Below are 15,791 nucleotides of genomic sequence, written 5' to 3'. Positions count from 1 at the left end.
TAATTTAAATGATATAATATTTTAATTATTTGTCAAATTAAATTATATATTGGATAAATATAGTTAGTTATTTTATATTATATAATTATATTTTATTTTTTACTCTTAAAAAATTTAAATTTAAATTTTTATACTATTTTAAAAAGTTATATTTTATATTAATTTTTTTAAATAAAAGACCTGATAATAAATTTTTAGATATTTTATTTAAATTTAAATAAAAAATATTTTTTTGTTAATATTTATATTTTAAAATTAATATAAAATAAATAAATAATTAATTTAAAAATAATAAATATTAATACTCTATACAAATAATAAATTAAATTAAGTTAATTTGATTTATTATATACATATGTTCGTATATATGCTGTTCAGATTCGATTTACTATTAAAAAATGTTGACTTAATTTATATACAATCATTCAGAACATATATGTAAGCTATTTTATTTTAGAATATTAATATAATATTAGAGACTATTTAATTTGTTTATGTTATTTATCATAAACAGAATTCGGACGACGACCAATTACCTCATAACTCAATGATGAACCTTGCGGCTTGCGCCACGCATGTCGACAGCTGGCTTATCACTCCTGCTCGTGACAAATTTTATCTCTGCGTATTTTATGAATTGGGTGAATAACAGATAGATCAATGAACGCAATTATTGATTTATTTTATCTAATTATCTTTTTGTTTCTGTGTGGAATTCATCATCGATCTTGTCGGAATTCAATTTCAATCCACCGAGTACCAATCACACTATCATTTCTCCATTTCTTATTCTTTTGAAGTACCCAGCTGTTTCGCACGAATCACCGTCAGTGTTACTTTTGACTGTTATGCAAATTTATCAATAAAGTCAATTGTCGGAAAGTTAATGGATCAGTATGGTATTATTTTTCTTTGATAAAATTATCCAAAGAGCTAAAGCTTATTTATTAGGGATGCATGGTCAATAACTTGCATGACATAATTTTTTACAACTTGGGGCTTTCAAATCTTTCAAACTGGGCAACACTTGCCATTCTGAAAATTGACTATTTATAACGGACAAGCAAGAAAATCCCAGGTTTCTCGTTAGAATCTATTTTACTTAGGCCCAGTTTAGGTAACTAACTTAATTAAGCTCTTTTTGATAAAATAACTTAAACAATAAATAATTCTGTTAAAAGTAACTTATAAATAAGTTATTTTGTGTTTGAATTTTTAACTTTAAAAGTGCTTATTTTAAAGAAATGTAATGAAAAATAAAAGTATTATGAGAGAAGTCATTTTTTTAACTTTTCTATAAGTTCCAAAATAGCTTCTTAGAAAATTGCAATTTGGTTTTGAAAATTGCACCCGACATTAATACTACTACTTTTCATAAGTCAAAAATTAAAAAAAGCTACTTCTAGAGTTTCCAAACGGGCCCTTATTCGTCTTTATCCTATGGCTGGTTTCTGACTTATCCTTGTATCCGATGAATTGCATAACCGAGAACCACAGGAAAATTCATTGAATATGCTGACCGAATATAAGATACAAACATTTGTTATCAGTTTTGCCCATATTGAACAAGCAGGATTGGCCTCTGCTACAATCTACTAAATATATTTCTTTATTACATTTTTTCGTGACTAGTAGTTCACTCCCTAGAAAAAGGCAACTTTTTGCAAGCCTGTGTGCGTAGTATAGCAAGAAGAATTATAGGGCTAACAATGAGTAGGGTAGGATAGGGTTTGAATTCTACTCTAATCTTACCCGCGGGTTAAAAATCTCTCAACCCTAACCCTATTCGCACCCTAAAGTTCTAAATCCTACCCTACCCTACTCCACCCGCAGAAATATCAAATTTTTTTAAAGTAAATATAAAATTCAATCATTTCAAATTTTATACATATTAATAACATAAAAAATAAGAAACTAATGCTCTAAATTATTAAATTAACTAACTAGTTTAGTGATTGTTCACTTACCTTAAGTCATTATATAAGGGAGGTTGTGAATTCAACTTGTACTTCTTTCACTATATACCTATTTTTATAATAAAATGTGTTATATATGAGATTAGGGTAGGGTAAGATAAGATACACCCTAAACCCGTACCCTACCCACAGACATACCCGGATCGTACTCTACCCTAGAATTTAGCCTCCTTGGTTTCCATTTCTCTCCCTATTTTCTTTCTGTGCAATGTTAATGGGTTTTAATTTCAACGTTACAAGGGAAGGAACTAGTCTTGGGATAGTCAGAGATAGGAATTGTTTTGGTGTCGAGTTGGGTTTTGGTCCGGTCGGGTTTCCTGATTTCCAACAAAAAAAAAACCCACAATTGTATTGTCCTCAATCATCACACAATAATACTCGATTTCGGCCCAGTACTCAGACACCAATGATAAAGTATAACGGCAATATCCATACCAAAAAAAGGGAAAAGTATACGGCAATACATGTCCCCAAAAAAAAAAAAAAAGGTATAACGGCAATAAATTCTCCATATACATAAAATCCACAATTACGCACAATGAGTTTACAGTACTTGGGAACAGCAACTGTTCTTAAAGCAGCAAAACTTGAAATTTTTCACTAATTACAATTAATTCAACTCCTACGATGAAATAGCTAATAAAAAAAGCTAATTTTGTAGTAGTGTACAACTATGAAGCTCTGCTGCGATGGCTTTAGAGAACCAGTACATCATCGACTTATACAAGAATGTTTATAGCATCCATCACAATATAACTGTACAAGCGGTTCAATCCTAAAGACTGGCCCCCCTTAAACTTTATATTTGGATGGAGAAACTAGTACATGCAGAGCAGGTAAGAGTTGAGTAGGAAGTATGATTCTTTTTTTTTTTTTTTCTTTTGACAGGAGAGTAGGAAGTATGATTCTTAAAGCAGATATATATTCCTAAACATACAGTGTAATAATTTTCTTAAGCTAAAAGAACTTCTAAAATGTAAAATCAGCTGGCATTTCCATCGTGAACTCATGAAAGTCATAACTGTCTTGTACTAACCGGTTGTCGTGAGGTAATGATCAAACTGGTTAGGAAATTTCTGGATCCAAAAATTCCTAGTCTTTAGATTAACATGATATAGATCGTTCATAGGTGCTGTTGCCCGTTTGATGCTCATACAATATGCCAAGCACTGATCAGCTTCCTGAAGATCAGAATCTATAAGATTTAAAAAAAAATAAATAGAAATACAACAATGAAATTGGAGCTCTTACTCTTTGTAGCTTCAAATATAATTGGGCTGAGCTTACCTAAATCAATGCTGTACACAATCATAATTCCTCGGAGAAGCAGCCAACATGATAAGCAGGAGTGATATCTGAAGTATGGTCTTTTGAGGAAATTGTTGACAAAATTTTTGATAAGGAAAACTGCCAATAAGGACGGAGCACTGGAGGCAGCAGAAAAGCTGATTGTTTATCTGCGGCAAGTAGCCGGGAACATTTGCTGCACCACAGGAAAAAAAAAAAAAAAAAGGGCTTGTAATTCTACACCAAGATATGAAAAACTAGATGTTCTGGAAAATGCAAATGAAACCTGCATGGTCTTGAAAACAGAGTCTGGTAGCTGCAAATCCAGTGCTACAACAAAAAAGGTAGAAAGCAAATTATACCATGACAGGAATGAACAGCTTCTAACCAAAATAAGCATTTCATTATTTGTAAAAGCAGAATAGTTTCCATACCAAAAGACAATACAGAGACGCTTCAACTTGGTTCCCAAGAAAATATTGCAGAGCTGTGGCTGCATAATCCTACAATGGAAGACCAAAAATACCTAAAATAAGAATGACTTCAAGGAGTTGTTAAACGGATGCATGAATTGGTTAGCAACAAAGATCATTACCGTGATATGTCTAAATACATGATGCACTGAAAACCCCCTGGCATGCACATAGCTTCCGCTCTGTAAAAGTTGTACAGTTTTAAATAAACATGGTCTTAAAGCAATGACACAACAGTGGAATTCATGGATGCAAAAATTTCATTAAAAAATTTTAATAATGGGAAAACTCAGAGTCCAGAATATTAAAAAAAAAACATAAATAACCAACAAATTCACATTCCAATTAAACATTATTTAAGTCATATTGATTAATGTCACGGTAACGTTACTTAGTATACCTCCTCTGGAGCAAAGAATGCAACGGCATCAGGATCAGTAGAACCAGCAGGATGCAAGGCAATAACAACTCTGAATGTCGATGGCACCAACATCTCTATCACCGCAATTTTCTCAGCAGCAACATTGCCCAGTGATCCTAACCTTAGCTTGTTAGAACCAGGATAATTATGTTCCAAAGAATTCTCATTTGTAGAAGAAGTAAGTGTGGAAGCTCTTTTTAACCAGTCCAATCGCTCAAAAGTTGAAATTTTCAAGTTTGGTACTTCCTTTTCTACTGATTTCAGAACATCTGGCAGGATCTTAAGAAAACTACTTTCTTCCTTAGGATCCACTGTACTTTCTACTGATCCACAACGTTTTTTTGAGGCTGATTCATTAGTTTCAAGACCATAATCAAGATGAGGGAAAAAACGCCTCTTCTGATCAGTGAAGGCCTTGAGAGCTAACCTGAAGTCATTCAAAAGTCAAAGTAAGCAGCCATTGTAGCAGGAGTTAGCAGCACTGGGAAGTGGGAAAAGAGTACGATATTATAAATCATAATACACAAAAAAACACAATAAAGAAGACATTAGAAGCTAATTTATCTTCCACTTGTTGAAGAAGAAAATCAACACAATGTTGTACTGAAACTGCAGACATGATCTTAGAGTATGCATGAATCAATCATTCCCTGCATTTACTTCAATCTTTCCTCTCTTTCTAACATAATGCAACACAATTCAAAACAAAACACTAGATGGTTGATTCCATTGATTTTCACTCCATTCCTTTTCCATATTATTCGTCCAACTGAACTACAAAAGATTAAATTCCTGTCTACAGCAGAAATAAAAACAAACCTAGTCCTGTCCACGGCGGAAGCACCGGCTTGCCCTGCAAGCTGTCGTTTCCAAGCGTAAGCAACCATAGCACCATCAGGACAAACCAGCGGCATATGCAATCCCCAAAAATCCTTTCGCGACCGAACTGATTCACTGAGAACTCCAGATTCCTCCAGCTCCTTCCCTAACAAAATCAAAATCAAGCTTAAATCTCTCACGTGCAAGCTCAGAAACAAAAATCATGCAGAAACTAAAATCCTAAACTCCTAAAACCCTAATCCAGATAGCAAGGAACGAAGATTCAATAAAATGCAGTAAACGGAGAAAGGAAAACAAAATAAGTACCAAGGGATCGAAGGTCCTGAAGGTAGCGGCGCATACAAGCATCTTCTTTGAGGAAGAGCTGAAGAGGCTTGGTGCCGTGGTGAGGCTGTGAGGCGGCGACGAATAGAGCTTCGAGGACTCGGTCGGCGCCGATCCTGATGTCGGCAATGATGCGTTCGGCTTCCCCGAGCTTGTCCATCGCGAGCGCCACCTGCTTCGGCGGAGCCTCAGCCGCTGAGCCACCAGTGGACGACGGAGGAGCAGGAGGAGGAGTAGAGGTCGAGTGTGGTGGGGCTTGCTGACTCTGTTGCATTTGCGCAGTCTTCAGAGCTTCACATCCCAACAAAGAAAACTTGGATCCTTCTCCGTTAGTACTTTCGTACACCTAGGATTGGGCTTAATGGGCCATCCTTATGGGCTCAATAGCCCATTAGGCCCAATTACTTATCACTTCCCTCCGTCATTCGATTAAAAACGGCGCCGTTTTAGTCCTAATGCTGAAATAAAATACCTAGCTGATAATCACCTTCCTCCTCCGTTGTTGTGTCGTCGCGCGAAGTGGTGAACGGTGTTTGCTGTTGAAACCTGAAACTGAATGCATTGAGCTTCCATAACTGTTTTCTGAACTAGTTTCGATTCTTCTTGTGCTTTGTTAATAACCTAAGATGACTCGTTCCAAAGCGAACTCGAAGAAACCTCGTGGTGTGGACTTCAAGAAAATACGGCGGAAGATTGGGAAGAAGCTGCCGCCGCCTAAGAATGCAACGAACACGGAAATAAAATCTAAAGCGATTGTTCTTCCGGAGCAGAGTGTAGCGGCGGATAAAGCCGGCTTAGCGGTGAACAAGAAAGGTTTAACTTTGAAAGAGCTTCTTCAGCAAACATCTCATCACAATGCCAAAGTTCGGAGAGGTATATTTCTCATTTGATATGTGTTTTAATGATCTCTGCCGAATGCATATTGCACCTTGGAGAACAGATAACGTGAATTTTGTATGAACTACTTGGATAATTCTATGAATTACAGAATCGTAAGGTGTATTGTGTTATTATGAGTAATAGACTAGTGTTACAGATTGAATGAACTAAGAACATTGAAGTTGTAACTGGACCCTGAACCAGAATCATTGATAGGATTGGTATGGTAACTTCCAAGTTCCCGTGGTATGGTTGTTTTTAAAATCCAAGTATCAACTAAGTTGAGTTTGGTTTGGGTTAAGGCTTTAAGCCTCAAATGAAATCAGCCTGAATCACTGTAACTGTATTTACAATTATTCCACCGCCTGCCAAAATGAAAATTAAGATGGCAGTTTATTTTGCATTTTTGGATACTCAACCTATAAAAGTTACACTGACTATCTCTTTGAGATGGCGATCCTATTCGAATATACTGTATACTTCTTCAACCTCTGAAAATAACCTTTAGCCCCTTTCCTTTGACCATGTTTGAATATTCGTTTAGGTTGTGTAGCTCTCATGTACTGATATTAATATTCTACTTCCCCCTTAAAATACAGATGCATTGGTGGGTATTAAGGATTTATTCAATAAGTTTCCAACAGAGATGAAGTTGCATAAGTATGCTGCCATTGAAAAACTTCGTGAGCGTATTGGTGATGATGATATGGTGGTCCGAAAAACTTTGTATGATCTTTTTAAATCAGTGATTTTACCTGGGTGTAAAGAGGTACTGTCTAATTTGTTTGATAAATTAATTTTCTCCCGAATTGTCATTAGTTTATTACATGAAATATTACTGTCTTTTGAATTGCATTCACCTTATTTTATACTTTGGTTCTTTTGGTGTTTTGTAGGATAATCAAGAGCTGATCGTTTCTTTATTGATGGCTTACATTTTTAATGCTATGACACATTTTTCATTTGACATTCGGATCATGGCATTTGATTTCTTAGACCTCGTCCTCCTGTTTTATCCTCCTTCCTTTTCTTCTTTTGCAGAAAAGGTATATCATTAATAAATTTCTTTAACAATATGCTGGGATTGACACGAGATTCATATGGATGTGTTTTGTTTTAAGAAGCATCCATTATTATAGTATAATATAAATATATAGTAGTAATAGAAACATAAGTTAATGCTTCAATATGTCATGTCATTTGATAGAAATTCGTTTAGTGGCTAGAACTAAAATCTGGCAAAAGATTAAAATATTTTTGGTGTTTATTTCCTTTTATTTTCAACATATTCTAATTTTTTTATTATTCATAGTGTTCTTTTAATTGAATTTGGACATATTCGGCTGGCAAAAACTGTGAAATTTGCTTAAGATAGCATTGCCACAATTTTCTTATTGGTTGTAGAATGCACACTACATTGCATTTGTACTTCCTTTGGCTTATAATAATTAGATTTTGTAATATAACCTCTTTATCTAATTCCTATCCAGTTTTATTTACCTATTGACTCTCGTACTTTTTTCCTTCAAAACCTTTCCTGAATTTTATTTTGCTGTTGTCTTTGTCCTATTTCTGGATTATGGGGGCATAGAATTTACGTTACCTTGGTCATGGTTAACAGATTTTTCAGAATTATGAGGATATTCTAAGGAAGAACCAGTACTTTTCCCAGGACCGAGGAAAACTAAAGGATGCCCTTGCTGGATTGATCCGCTGCTTGTCACTCTTGCCATGGAATAAAGGAGAAACTAATTTGGTTAATAAGGTATCTTGTATTCATTTGATTTGGTGAATATGCTGTCTATTCCTTTTGACATGGATGAACTATGACATTGTAAATGCATCATTCTTGTTTCTAAGCTTCTGAGCTTTAGTATCAATCTATATGTGGCATAAACCTTTTTGGCATTTTTGCAATTCTTCTCTATCCATGACATTTTCTCCTTGCAACTTTATTCTTTAACTGATTAAATTACATGCGACTGGAATTGACAACTCTGAAAGTGTGTGGTACATTTTGATGCAATCTTTACACATATCACGATACACATTACTAGCTTGAAATTTGTTAAAATGAACTGAGTATCATGGGTGATATGTTTGTTTCGTATTCTTAAAAAGATCATTTTACAACTTAACCGTTTTATACGATTGTAAAATCTAAAATCTTATTTTTCTCAGAAGCTACTCTTACCAATTTCTATAGAAAAGATGAAAATATTTTCTTCCTTTTTTTTGAGATTTGGATTATTTTCCAAAAATTTCACAAATATGGGAAAGGGTAATTTTTTACTACAAAAATCACAACAAAACACATCCTAAATTCTTGGCTTTTCAGATGCTGGTAGGTTCCTTTTTGGAAAAACTCCTCATATTACTTGCTTTGTTTTTCTTGCTGTGATTTATGCAGCCTTTGTTTCTCGCCAGTCATTTTTGGCTTTTTTGCTTTACCAATTCATTTATGATGTGTTCTCTTTTAACAGAATGAGAATGATCGAATATTATTGCATGCTTTTCATGATGACATGCCTAGGAGCTCCAATGGTATGAAACCGCATTTCAGATTTTGAAAGGATAATAATTAACTGGCATTACATCAGTTTGCTTAGTTTCCAATGTCTAAAAGGTTTTGTTGGGCCTTGTATTAGTTATAATTTTTTGACTGTTCTGTTCTATGCTATACATTTTTGTGTAGGTTTTTCCCATATCATAAAGAAATTGAGGGATATAGCGCCATTATTAATAAATAGTTTCCTGGAATTTACTCCATCGATTACTGCTATGTCAAGTATTGAAGGAAAGTCTTTTGGCTGTATGCTATCTATTCTTCATGGCATAGATCTTATAATCAGGTCATTTGTTTATGGGGCTGATAAAGATTCAGAATCTCCAAGTATGGAAGGTGAACCTAATGGGGCTATGTGGGATGTTAAAATCTCTTCTATACTGTTGAAGAAATTATTTCCTCTCTTCCCCCTCAGTCCAGCTCATCATCTTTCAGAAAAGGTATACATTCTTTAATTTGTTTTCCTCAGATTTGGCAGGACACGACTAGTTGTCAAATTGGCATTTAAAGAGAATAAAATTATTCAGAATAGATAGTTTCCTGTTTTTTAACCCATTCAGTGTAAACCTGATTTAATTTGTCAAAGTAGTGCTTTTTTGGTAAGTTAGTTGTTTATTTATTGGATTTACTAAGTTTCTTTTTACCTCTCTTTGATAAGGACCAGTCTAATGTTCCAACTGGTCTGCTAATATATGTTTGTATATAATTGATGCATTCTAGCCTTGTAACTTCATGAGTAATTCGGAAACTAAATGATGCAGTTTTGAATTCCTCTTCTTGTATGTATATGCATTGAACATATGAAGTTAGAACTCATATTTGGTCTGTTAGGGATTTGAGGCCAAGTACGTTTAAAAATTAAATGTAGACTTTCTCCCTATAAATTATTCTGTGTATGTGTTTTTTTTTTTTTTTTTTAGTAATCCCCTTCCGTTTGAGGCATAAGATGGGAAGGAGCAGGAATTGTAATTTCAAATAAACTAACTCTTTCCTTTACTGTGATTTCCAGGATAACAATAGATTGGTTGACTTGAACATGGCTGTTGCAAAAATATTTTTTGAATTAAATGAATGGATCTGTCTTCCTCCTGATTTGTTGGAGAAATTTCTTGAGTTTATGGAACATGCACTGCTCGGGCAGGTTCAATACATAATTCTAAGTTTCATGAATTTGAAAAGTGGTCATTCTACAACTGAATTTGACTGAAATTGTTAGCATGCAGGTATGTGAAGGTGCACGATCTGATAATGCTGTCTCGGAAAAGCGTTTGATTCAGCTCCTTCCTTTTATTCCAAAATTTGTTTCACGTGGGGCAAGCTATTGGACAACTCGTCTTCTTCAGGTTTTACTTCCTACTAGAATTCTGAAGATCAATTTTTTTATGTTGGAAGCAATTTATTGAATACAGTGAGTTTCTGAATATTTAAATTCTATGATTTCCTATTTTCCTGTACCATGTTTAAGTCTTTTTTTTTTTTACTCCGCGTATTTAAGCGTAAAGCTCCCAGATATAACAGGATGTAAAACACAATTATGGTAGAAGCAGTATACAAATGCAGTAGGAATTAGTAGAAGAGAATAGAAATAGAAGACGGTGGAATACAGAAAAGTGAGTATAAGTGTGATAGTTCCTAAATTAGTGAAGAATTGTATTATGTTAGTGTATATTTGCGTATGTATAAGAAATAACAGAAACAATATTTGGCATTTGAGAGGCCAATTCTCTCCCCAATTCTTACTCTACTTTTTTCCTAACCTCCCAATTAGTCCCTCCTTTTTCTATTTATACACCTCAAACAAACTCCCTAAAACTTGGTTCCTCCTACTCCCTGGACCTCATTTTCTTCTTGCCCCTCCTCCTTTTCATAATTTGAAAAGGAGTATTTTTCCCATTCCCCCCTTGATCTTCCTTGCTGCTGACATGTGTAACAGCAAGTGTAGATTTCCTCCCTCTCCCTCCACCCCCAACCTCTCTCTCCTTTAATATTTTTATAAAAGGTTTGCATGTGTTCTATTGTAAATTGGAATTCATGGGAACTTGCAGGCATTTACGTATATATTCAGGGAAAGCAAACCGGGTTCCTTATTGAAATTGGCCTGTCTATCTGCAATCGAAGACATGCTAACTCCTGTAAGTTTAACCTTGTCTCTATCTCGGAGAGAAATATTTGGAATTCTTGGGTCAAGGACAATCTTTGTATTGGCAATTCTACGCATCTCTCTTTCTAAAGTATTGCTCTTTTATTTTTGGTTGAATTCCAGATCCAAGCCATGCTTTCTCTGGAGACAAGCAATCCAGAAAATTTAAAACTTCAAGAATCTTTAATGGCTTGGATTGCGGAGCTACCTCTTTTGCTGATCCAGCTTGGAGATAATCACCCAGCCTGCTCTGAGGTAATCGTTATTTTTATTTTGAAAATGAGTTCTCATCCTTGAGTTTGACAAAATTATAGAGATTAATTATGCTGTAGTAATAGCATTTATGATCTGAAATTTCCAATTTAGTACTTATTGGCCCTAAACTGTTAAGTGTTCGCTCTAGGTTGCTTTGCGTCTTCAACTTCATATAGGACAACGTGCTTTTTCAAACTCATCACTTGCTTGCATGTATGATGACATCCAAGACAAGTTGCAAAATTTTTATTGCACATGTCAAGGAGAAGAAGGTAAACATGCTGTTGCCATCACTACCAGTAATACACTACCCACAGTTATTAGCTTCCAATCACAATGCTTTTTCATCTTGCAGGAAAGAAATGCTCCGGTTCTTTTGTGAGGCTTCCTAGAGAATGTCAAGAGCTCTCTTTGTGTTGCCTTTACTATCTCTCTCATCTGGACTTGCCTATTTTAAAGTCAATAGCTTGTTGTTGCTTAAGTAAGCTCACCATCCCTGTTTAAAACTTAGGGTCAATTTCTTATTATTTTAAAATCCAACTATGAACAATTATTTTGTCCATTTCTTTTCTTCACTACATCCTTTAATTTGCAATGTAGCCATTGCGACTTTTGTAGGATTCGGCTCAAAGCTTATGATGATACTTATTGTTCTTTTGCTTATTGCAGGTCCTGAACTAGATCCGTCTGTGTTATTCCGTATCATTGAGATTCTTCATTCAGCCTATAGGGAAGGGCATATAAAAATTGCAGATCACTTGAGTATCTTCATCACCTTGGTCCTTCGTTTTAAAGTTTCTCCTGGTAGTTTACAGACTCACTTAAAACGTTTGATAACATATATTCTTGTTTAACATATGAAAACTAGTTATATATATATATATATATATATATTTACTTTTTTTATTTGTGCTAGCAAAGTCATTGTAATGTGAAAAATGTTTACTCACTGACATCTTTTTATAACAATGCTTGGTAGCTTATGTTGACTTCCATACTGAAATCAAATGTAATTCAGTCATCTAGTAGTATATAATTGAATTAGCTATGCTTATCAATCTTTTAACTAATGTTCGAAATCTTATGGCATCAACAATGTTTCTCTTCTTTCTTTTGCAGAAGGTTCTTCTGGTTTGAAGAGTGACATATTCTGTCAAACGATTAAGTCAATGACAACTCTTCTCTGCTCATATATGGCACAAATTGGTGGCAATTATCTTGTTCTAAATATTATAGAGAAAGTCATAATTGATCATATAGTAAGTTGACACACAAATATGTGTGTGACACTGATTTTTGTTGCTTAAGAACCTATTATCCTTTGACGGTTTCCTGGTGTTTTTTATTTGCTCATTCAGATGCTCCTTAGCAGCATCAGTTCTGATAGCAGTTTTTTATTACAGCTGCTAAAGCCTCCTCTGGATAACAGTTGTTCTCTCCTAAGAATGATTGTTACAGTTGATTCCAAGCCAACGAGACTTTCTGAACAAAGTATTATCACACTAGGCACTTATCTTTCCCAATATCTGATTGATGCTGCACAAGTGAGTAGCTGTCGAAAATCCTGTGACCATCAAACATTATATGATGATGTTGTCACTTGATGTTGCCACTTGCCTTATTTTGCTGCTTCTTATTTTTGTTTTAAAAGTCAAAATTTTTAGATCTTTGAAATACATGACTGACTGATATGGTATCTTATCCTATTTAATAGGGATTCGCAATTTGTTTTTATCTCTGTTTTCCATTTCCTTCAACCCTTGCCTTTTTTGTACAAGATCTTCAAAACAGTATGTCAACTTTTGAGCATAATAATGGAATCTAATTTAGCTCATTATGTCTTTTACTGTCCCACAGTGCCTTCCAGAAGATTATGATGAGCAGTGCAAATCTTCCACTCAATTAACCACTGTCCATTACTATCTCCTACCTTGCTTTTTCTTGTTTGATCGGTGTCATAAACTTCTGAATCTAGTGTTAAAGACAATGGGATCAGCTGTAGCTGAAAGTAGTTTGTGGCCAATATCTGATAATTGCACTCAACATCCCAATAACTGGTTGGTTAGGGTGAATGCTGTTGCTTCAGTACTTCTGTTGATAAACAAGGATCTCAAGATGCAACAGATAATGTCTTCATGCAAGGAAGGTGTTGATAGCGTTATACAGAATGTTAGTTCTTTACAGGTATGTTTAACACTTTGATGAAGATGAACATCCTTATTGATTGCTGGTTTTAGTTTTCTTCTTTTTCTATTTTTTCCCTCTCCCTCCAGTAGTGTCCTTCCTTGCTTATTTTTTCTGTCTTTATGCAGTCATCCGAGAAGATAAGTATGACAATTGAAGAAAGGCATAAAATAAAATGCACATATGATCGACTAAAAATCTTATTGAGATAAAGGATGCTTTGGAGGGAGAAACTGGTTCATGTGATTTTTTTTTTCAAGCTGCAAATAGTTTGTTACATACTCCTCATGGCAGGCAGAAGGATTTGGAAAATGGTTTGTGGTAAATAAATCTATAATTTGCATTCAAGTTACGAACATAACTGACTTAGTTTCCTATATCCTCTTCTTTCTTTAAACCTTTTGGATTGCTTATGTGTAATCCTTTCGTCTTGATTTTACAGGGAAACTCCCAGATTGGAACTGATTAAGGATAGACTTCGCCGGAGGAATTTTGGCATCAGTTTTACGAAATCTGAGTTCGTGCTTGCCACTATCAACTATTCAACTGCCTATTAGTTTTTCGAAAGTTCGGTTTGTTAGCAATTTTGAGGTATGCTAGCAGTTTAGGGTTTAGGGAGTAGCATACGTGTGGAATACTGGGGAAAAAAATCCCATTTCTGTATATACGGAATGTGACTAATTATCTCTTGCTGTGCTAGACTGCTAGTAATTATTTATAAATATTTATAACTTAAACGGCATAGTTTTCCATACTCACTTAGAGGTCGTAGGTTCGAGTCTCCCTATTCCTGTCTTTGGTAAAAAAAAAAAAAACAGTATTTAATTTAAAATAAAGATAAAACATTATATTCAAAGTATTTTTATTTTCAAGCATAATTTTAAATTTTATATTAATTTATTAAATTATATTTAATTTTATTATATTTTTAAAATTATTAATTTATATTATTATTATTATATTTTTTATTGTATCACACTATTATTTTTTCTTATTATTTATTTTCTATACTCATTATCTTATCACAATTGTTATATTGTCTTGTTTTTCTTTTTCATTTTCTTTTTTACCTCCCATTTTCTCTTTAATTATTACCAAATACTATTATTACAATTTTATATATTGTCTATCACTTTGATCTATAACCATTCCTTCTATTAACTTTTTATGAGTTGTTAAAGTTTTACTAAAAAAATTTGTTTGTGTTTTTTGAATATCTAGATGTATAAAAATAATAATTTTTTTTATGTCTGTGTTAAGTAATTTGATTGTTCTATTAAAAAAAATTTAAAACATAAAACATTAAAATTTTTGTTCAAATTATATCAAAATTTAATGTTAGTAATCTTAAAAAATAATATTAAAATATATTATTTTTAGCTAATATAATAAAAATAGTATATTATTGTAAATTTTTATTTAATAATTATAAATTTAAATTACAATTTAGTATAGTATCTTAGAACAGAAAATTGTTATTGCTTTTCATATTTCACTGCTATAAGTTTTACATTTATTTTATTGTGCACATTAATTAAACTATATTTTATTATTTCATGTTATATGTTTTGAAATAATGACTGCTATTATATAAGTTTCACATTTTTTTTATTGTGCGCATTAATTAAATTATATTTCATTATTTCATGTTGTATGTTTTAAAATAATGTAATTGTACTATAAGGATGATATTAGTTTTCATAACTAATACGAATCTTCTTACTATTTTGTTTGTTATTTAAATACTATCTATAAAAAATAATTACTTAAAGTAAAACACCATAAAAAAAAGAGAGAAAATTTTTGAATTTATTGTTCTGGTTTATTTCTTAATTCTCACTTGATATTACTCAAATTTAATAGGTTGATGGTGGTGGTAATTCTTTTTTATTAATTAAAAAATTTCAACTGTCTCTCTTAGTTTTATTAAATAATTTTTTTAGGTAACAATATTGTTAATTTTCTCTATATATTTTTTAAATTATCTAATAAATAAAATGTCACATCTTTTCATTTTAGATTAAAAATTTCATATTTTTTTATATCAAAACATTACAGTTTATTATATTATTATATATTATATTTGTACCACAAAATAAAAAGTAAGATTTTATATCTTCTTTTGTTATTTATTTTATTTTATTTTGATTATCTAAATTAGCATGTATACTATTCACTTATTTTTTATTATTTATGTAATATTTTTACAATATTTTTTTCTATTTCCAATCAATATTCATTTAAAAGATCATCTTTAAATCCTAAGCCATGTAACTCAAAGATCATTGTATTCATATTTTCGAAAGTTTTAGAAAAATAAAAACTTTTTGTATTTTTGTAGTTAGTTGAATGGATAAATAATAATGATAACATTATAATTTTATAATGAATAAAGCAAAATAATTTATCAAATTATATTAAATTATTAATTTTAGTTACACTTGTG

At 32.7% G+C, this 15,791-nt stretch overlaps 2 protein-coding genes across 4 annotated transcripts; one reads left to right on the top strand and one right to left on the bottom strand.

Moving 5' to 3' along the window:
- Positions 1-2,467: 2,467 nt before the first annotated feature.
- On the bottom strand, positions 2,468-5,637 carry LOC107622273 (mediator of RNA polymerase II transcription subunit). Of its 2 annotated transcripts, none has more exons than XM_016324143.3 (8): positions 5,304-5,637; positions 4,977-5,142; positions 4,137-4,584; positions 3,859-3,918; positions 3,698-3,766; positions 3,550-3,593; positions 3,264-3,459; positions 2,468-3,171 (listed from the first exon to the last, which is right to left on the bottom strand). In XM_016324143.3, the coding sequence occupies exons 1-7, from the start codon at positions 5,593-5,595 to the stop codon at positions 3,285-3,287; spliced, it is 1,254 nt and encodes a 417-aa protein (XP_016179629.1). In that variant the 5' UTR covers positions 5,596-5,637; the 3' UTR covers positions 2,468-3,171; positions 3,264-3,284. The 2 variants fall into 2 exon arrangements, with proteins under 2 accessions (XP_016179629.1, XP_016179628.1); XM_016324142.3 differs by having other exon boundaries at positions 2,468-3,157; positions 5,304-5,631.
- Positions 5,638-5,778: 141 nt separating this feature from the next.
- On the top strand, positions 5,779-14,082 carry LOC107621326 (uncharacterized). Of its 2 annotated transcripts, none has more exons than XM_088484997.1 (18): positions 5,779-6,194; positions 6,800-6,969; positions 7,097-7,246; positions 7,822-7,965; positions 8,684-8,744; positions 8,896-9,206; positions 9,776-9,907; positions 9,990-10,109; positions 10,812-10,898; positions 11,030-11,161; positions 11,310-11,433; positions 11,517-11,642; positions 11,831-11,965; positions 12,281-12,420; positions 12,565-12,705; positions 13,019-13,345; positions 13,474-13,659; positions 13,788-14,082. In XM_088484997.1, the coding sequence occupies exons 1-17, from the start codon at positions 5,948-5,950 to the stop codon at positions 13,555-13,557; spliced, it is 2,631 nt and encodes an 876-aa protein (XP_088341123.1). In that variant the 5' UTR covers positions 5,779-5,947; the 3' UTR covers positions 13,558-13,659; positions 13,788-14,082. The 2 variants fall into 2 exon arrangements, with proteins under 2 accessions (XP_088341123.1, XP_088341121.1); XM_088484995.1 differs by having other exon boundaries at positions 13,474-13,666.
- The last annotated feature ends 1,709 nt before the right edge of the window (positions 14,083-15,791 follow it).

This window comes from Arachis ipaensis, chromosome B10 (genome assembly GCF_059453495.1).
Source record: "Arachis ipaensis isolate K30076 ecotype BB chromosome B10, ASM5945349v1, whole genome shotgun sequence".
In the NCBI taxonomy this organism is placed as follows: domain Eukaryota; kingdom Viridiplantae; phylum Streptophyta; class Magnoliopsida; order Fabales; family Fabaceae; genus Arachis; species Arachis ipaensis.
The sequence above is the reverse complement of the archived record's forward strand: the minus strand, read 5'-3'. Positions and strand labels throughout refer to the sequence as shown.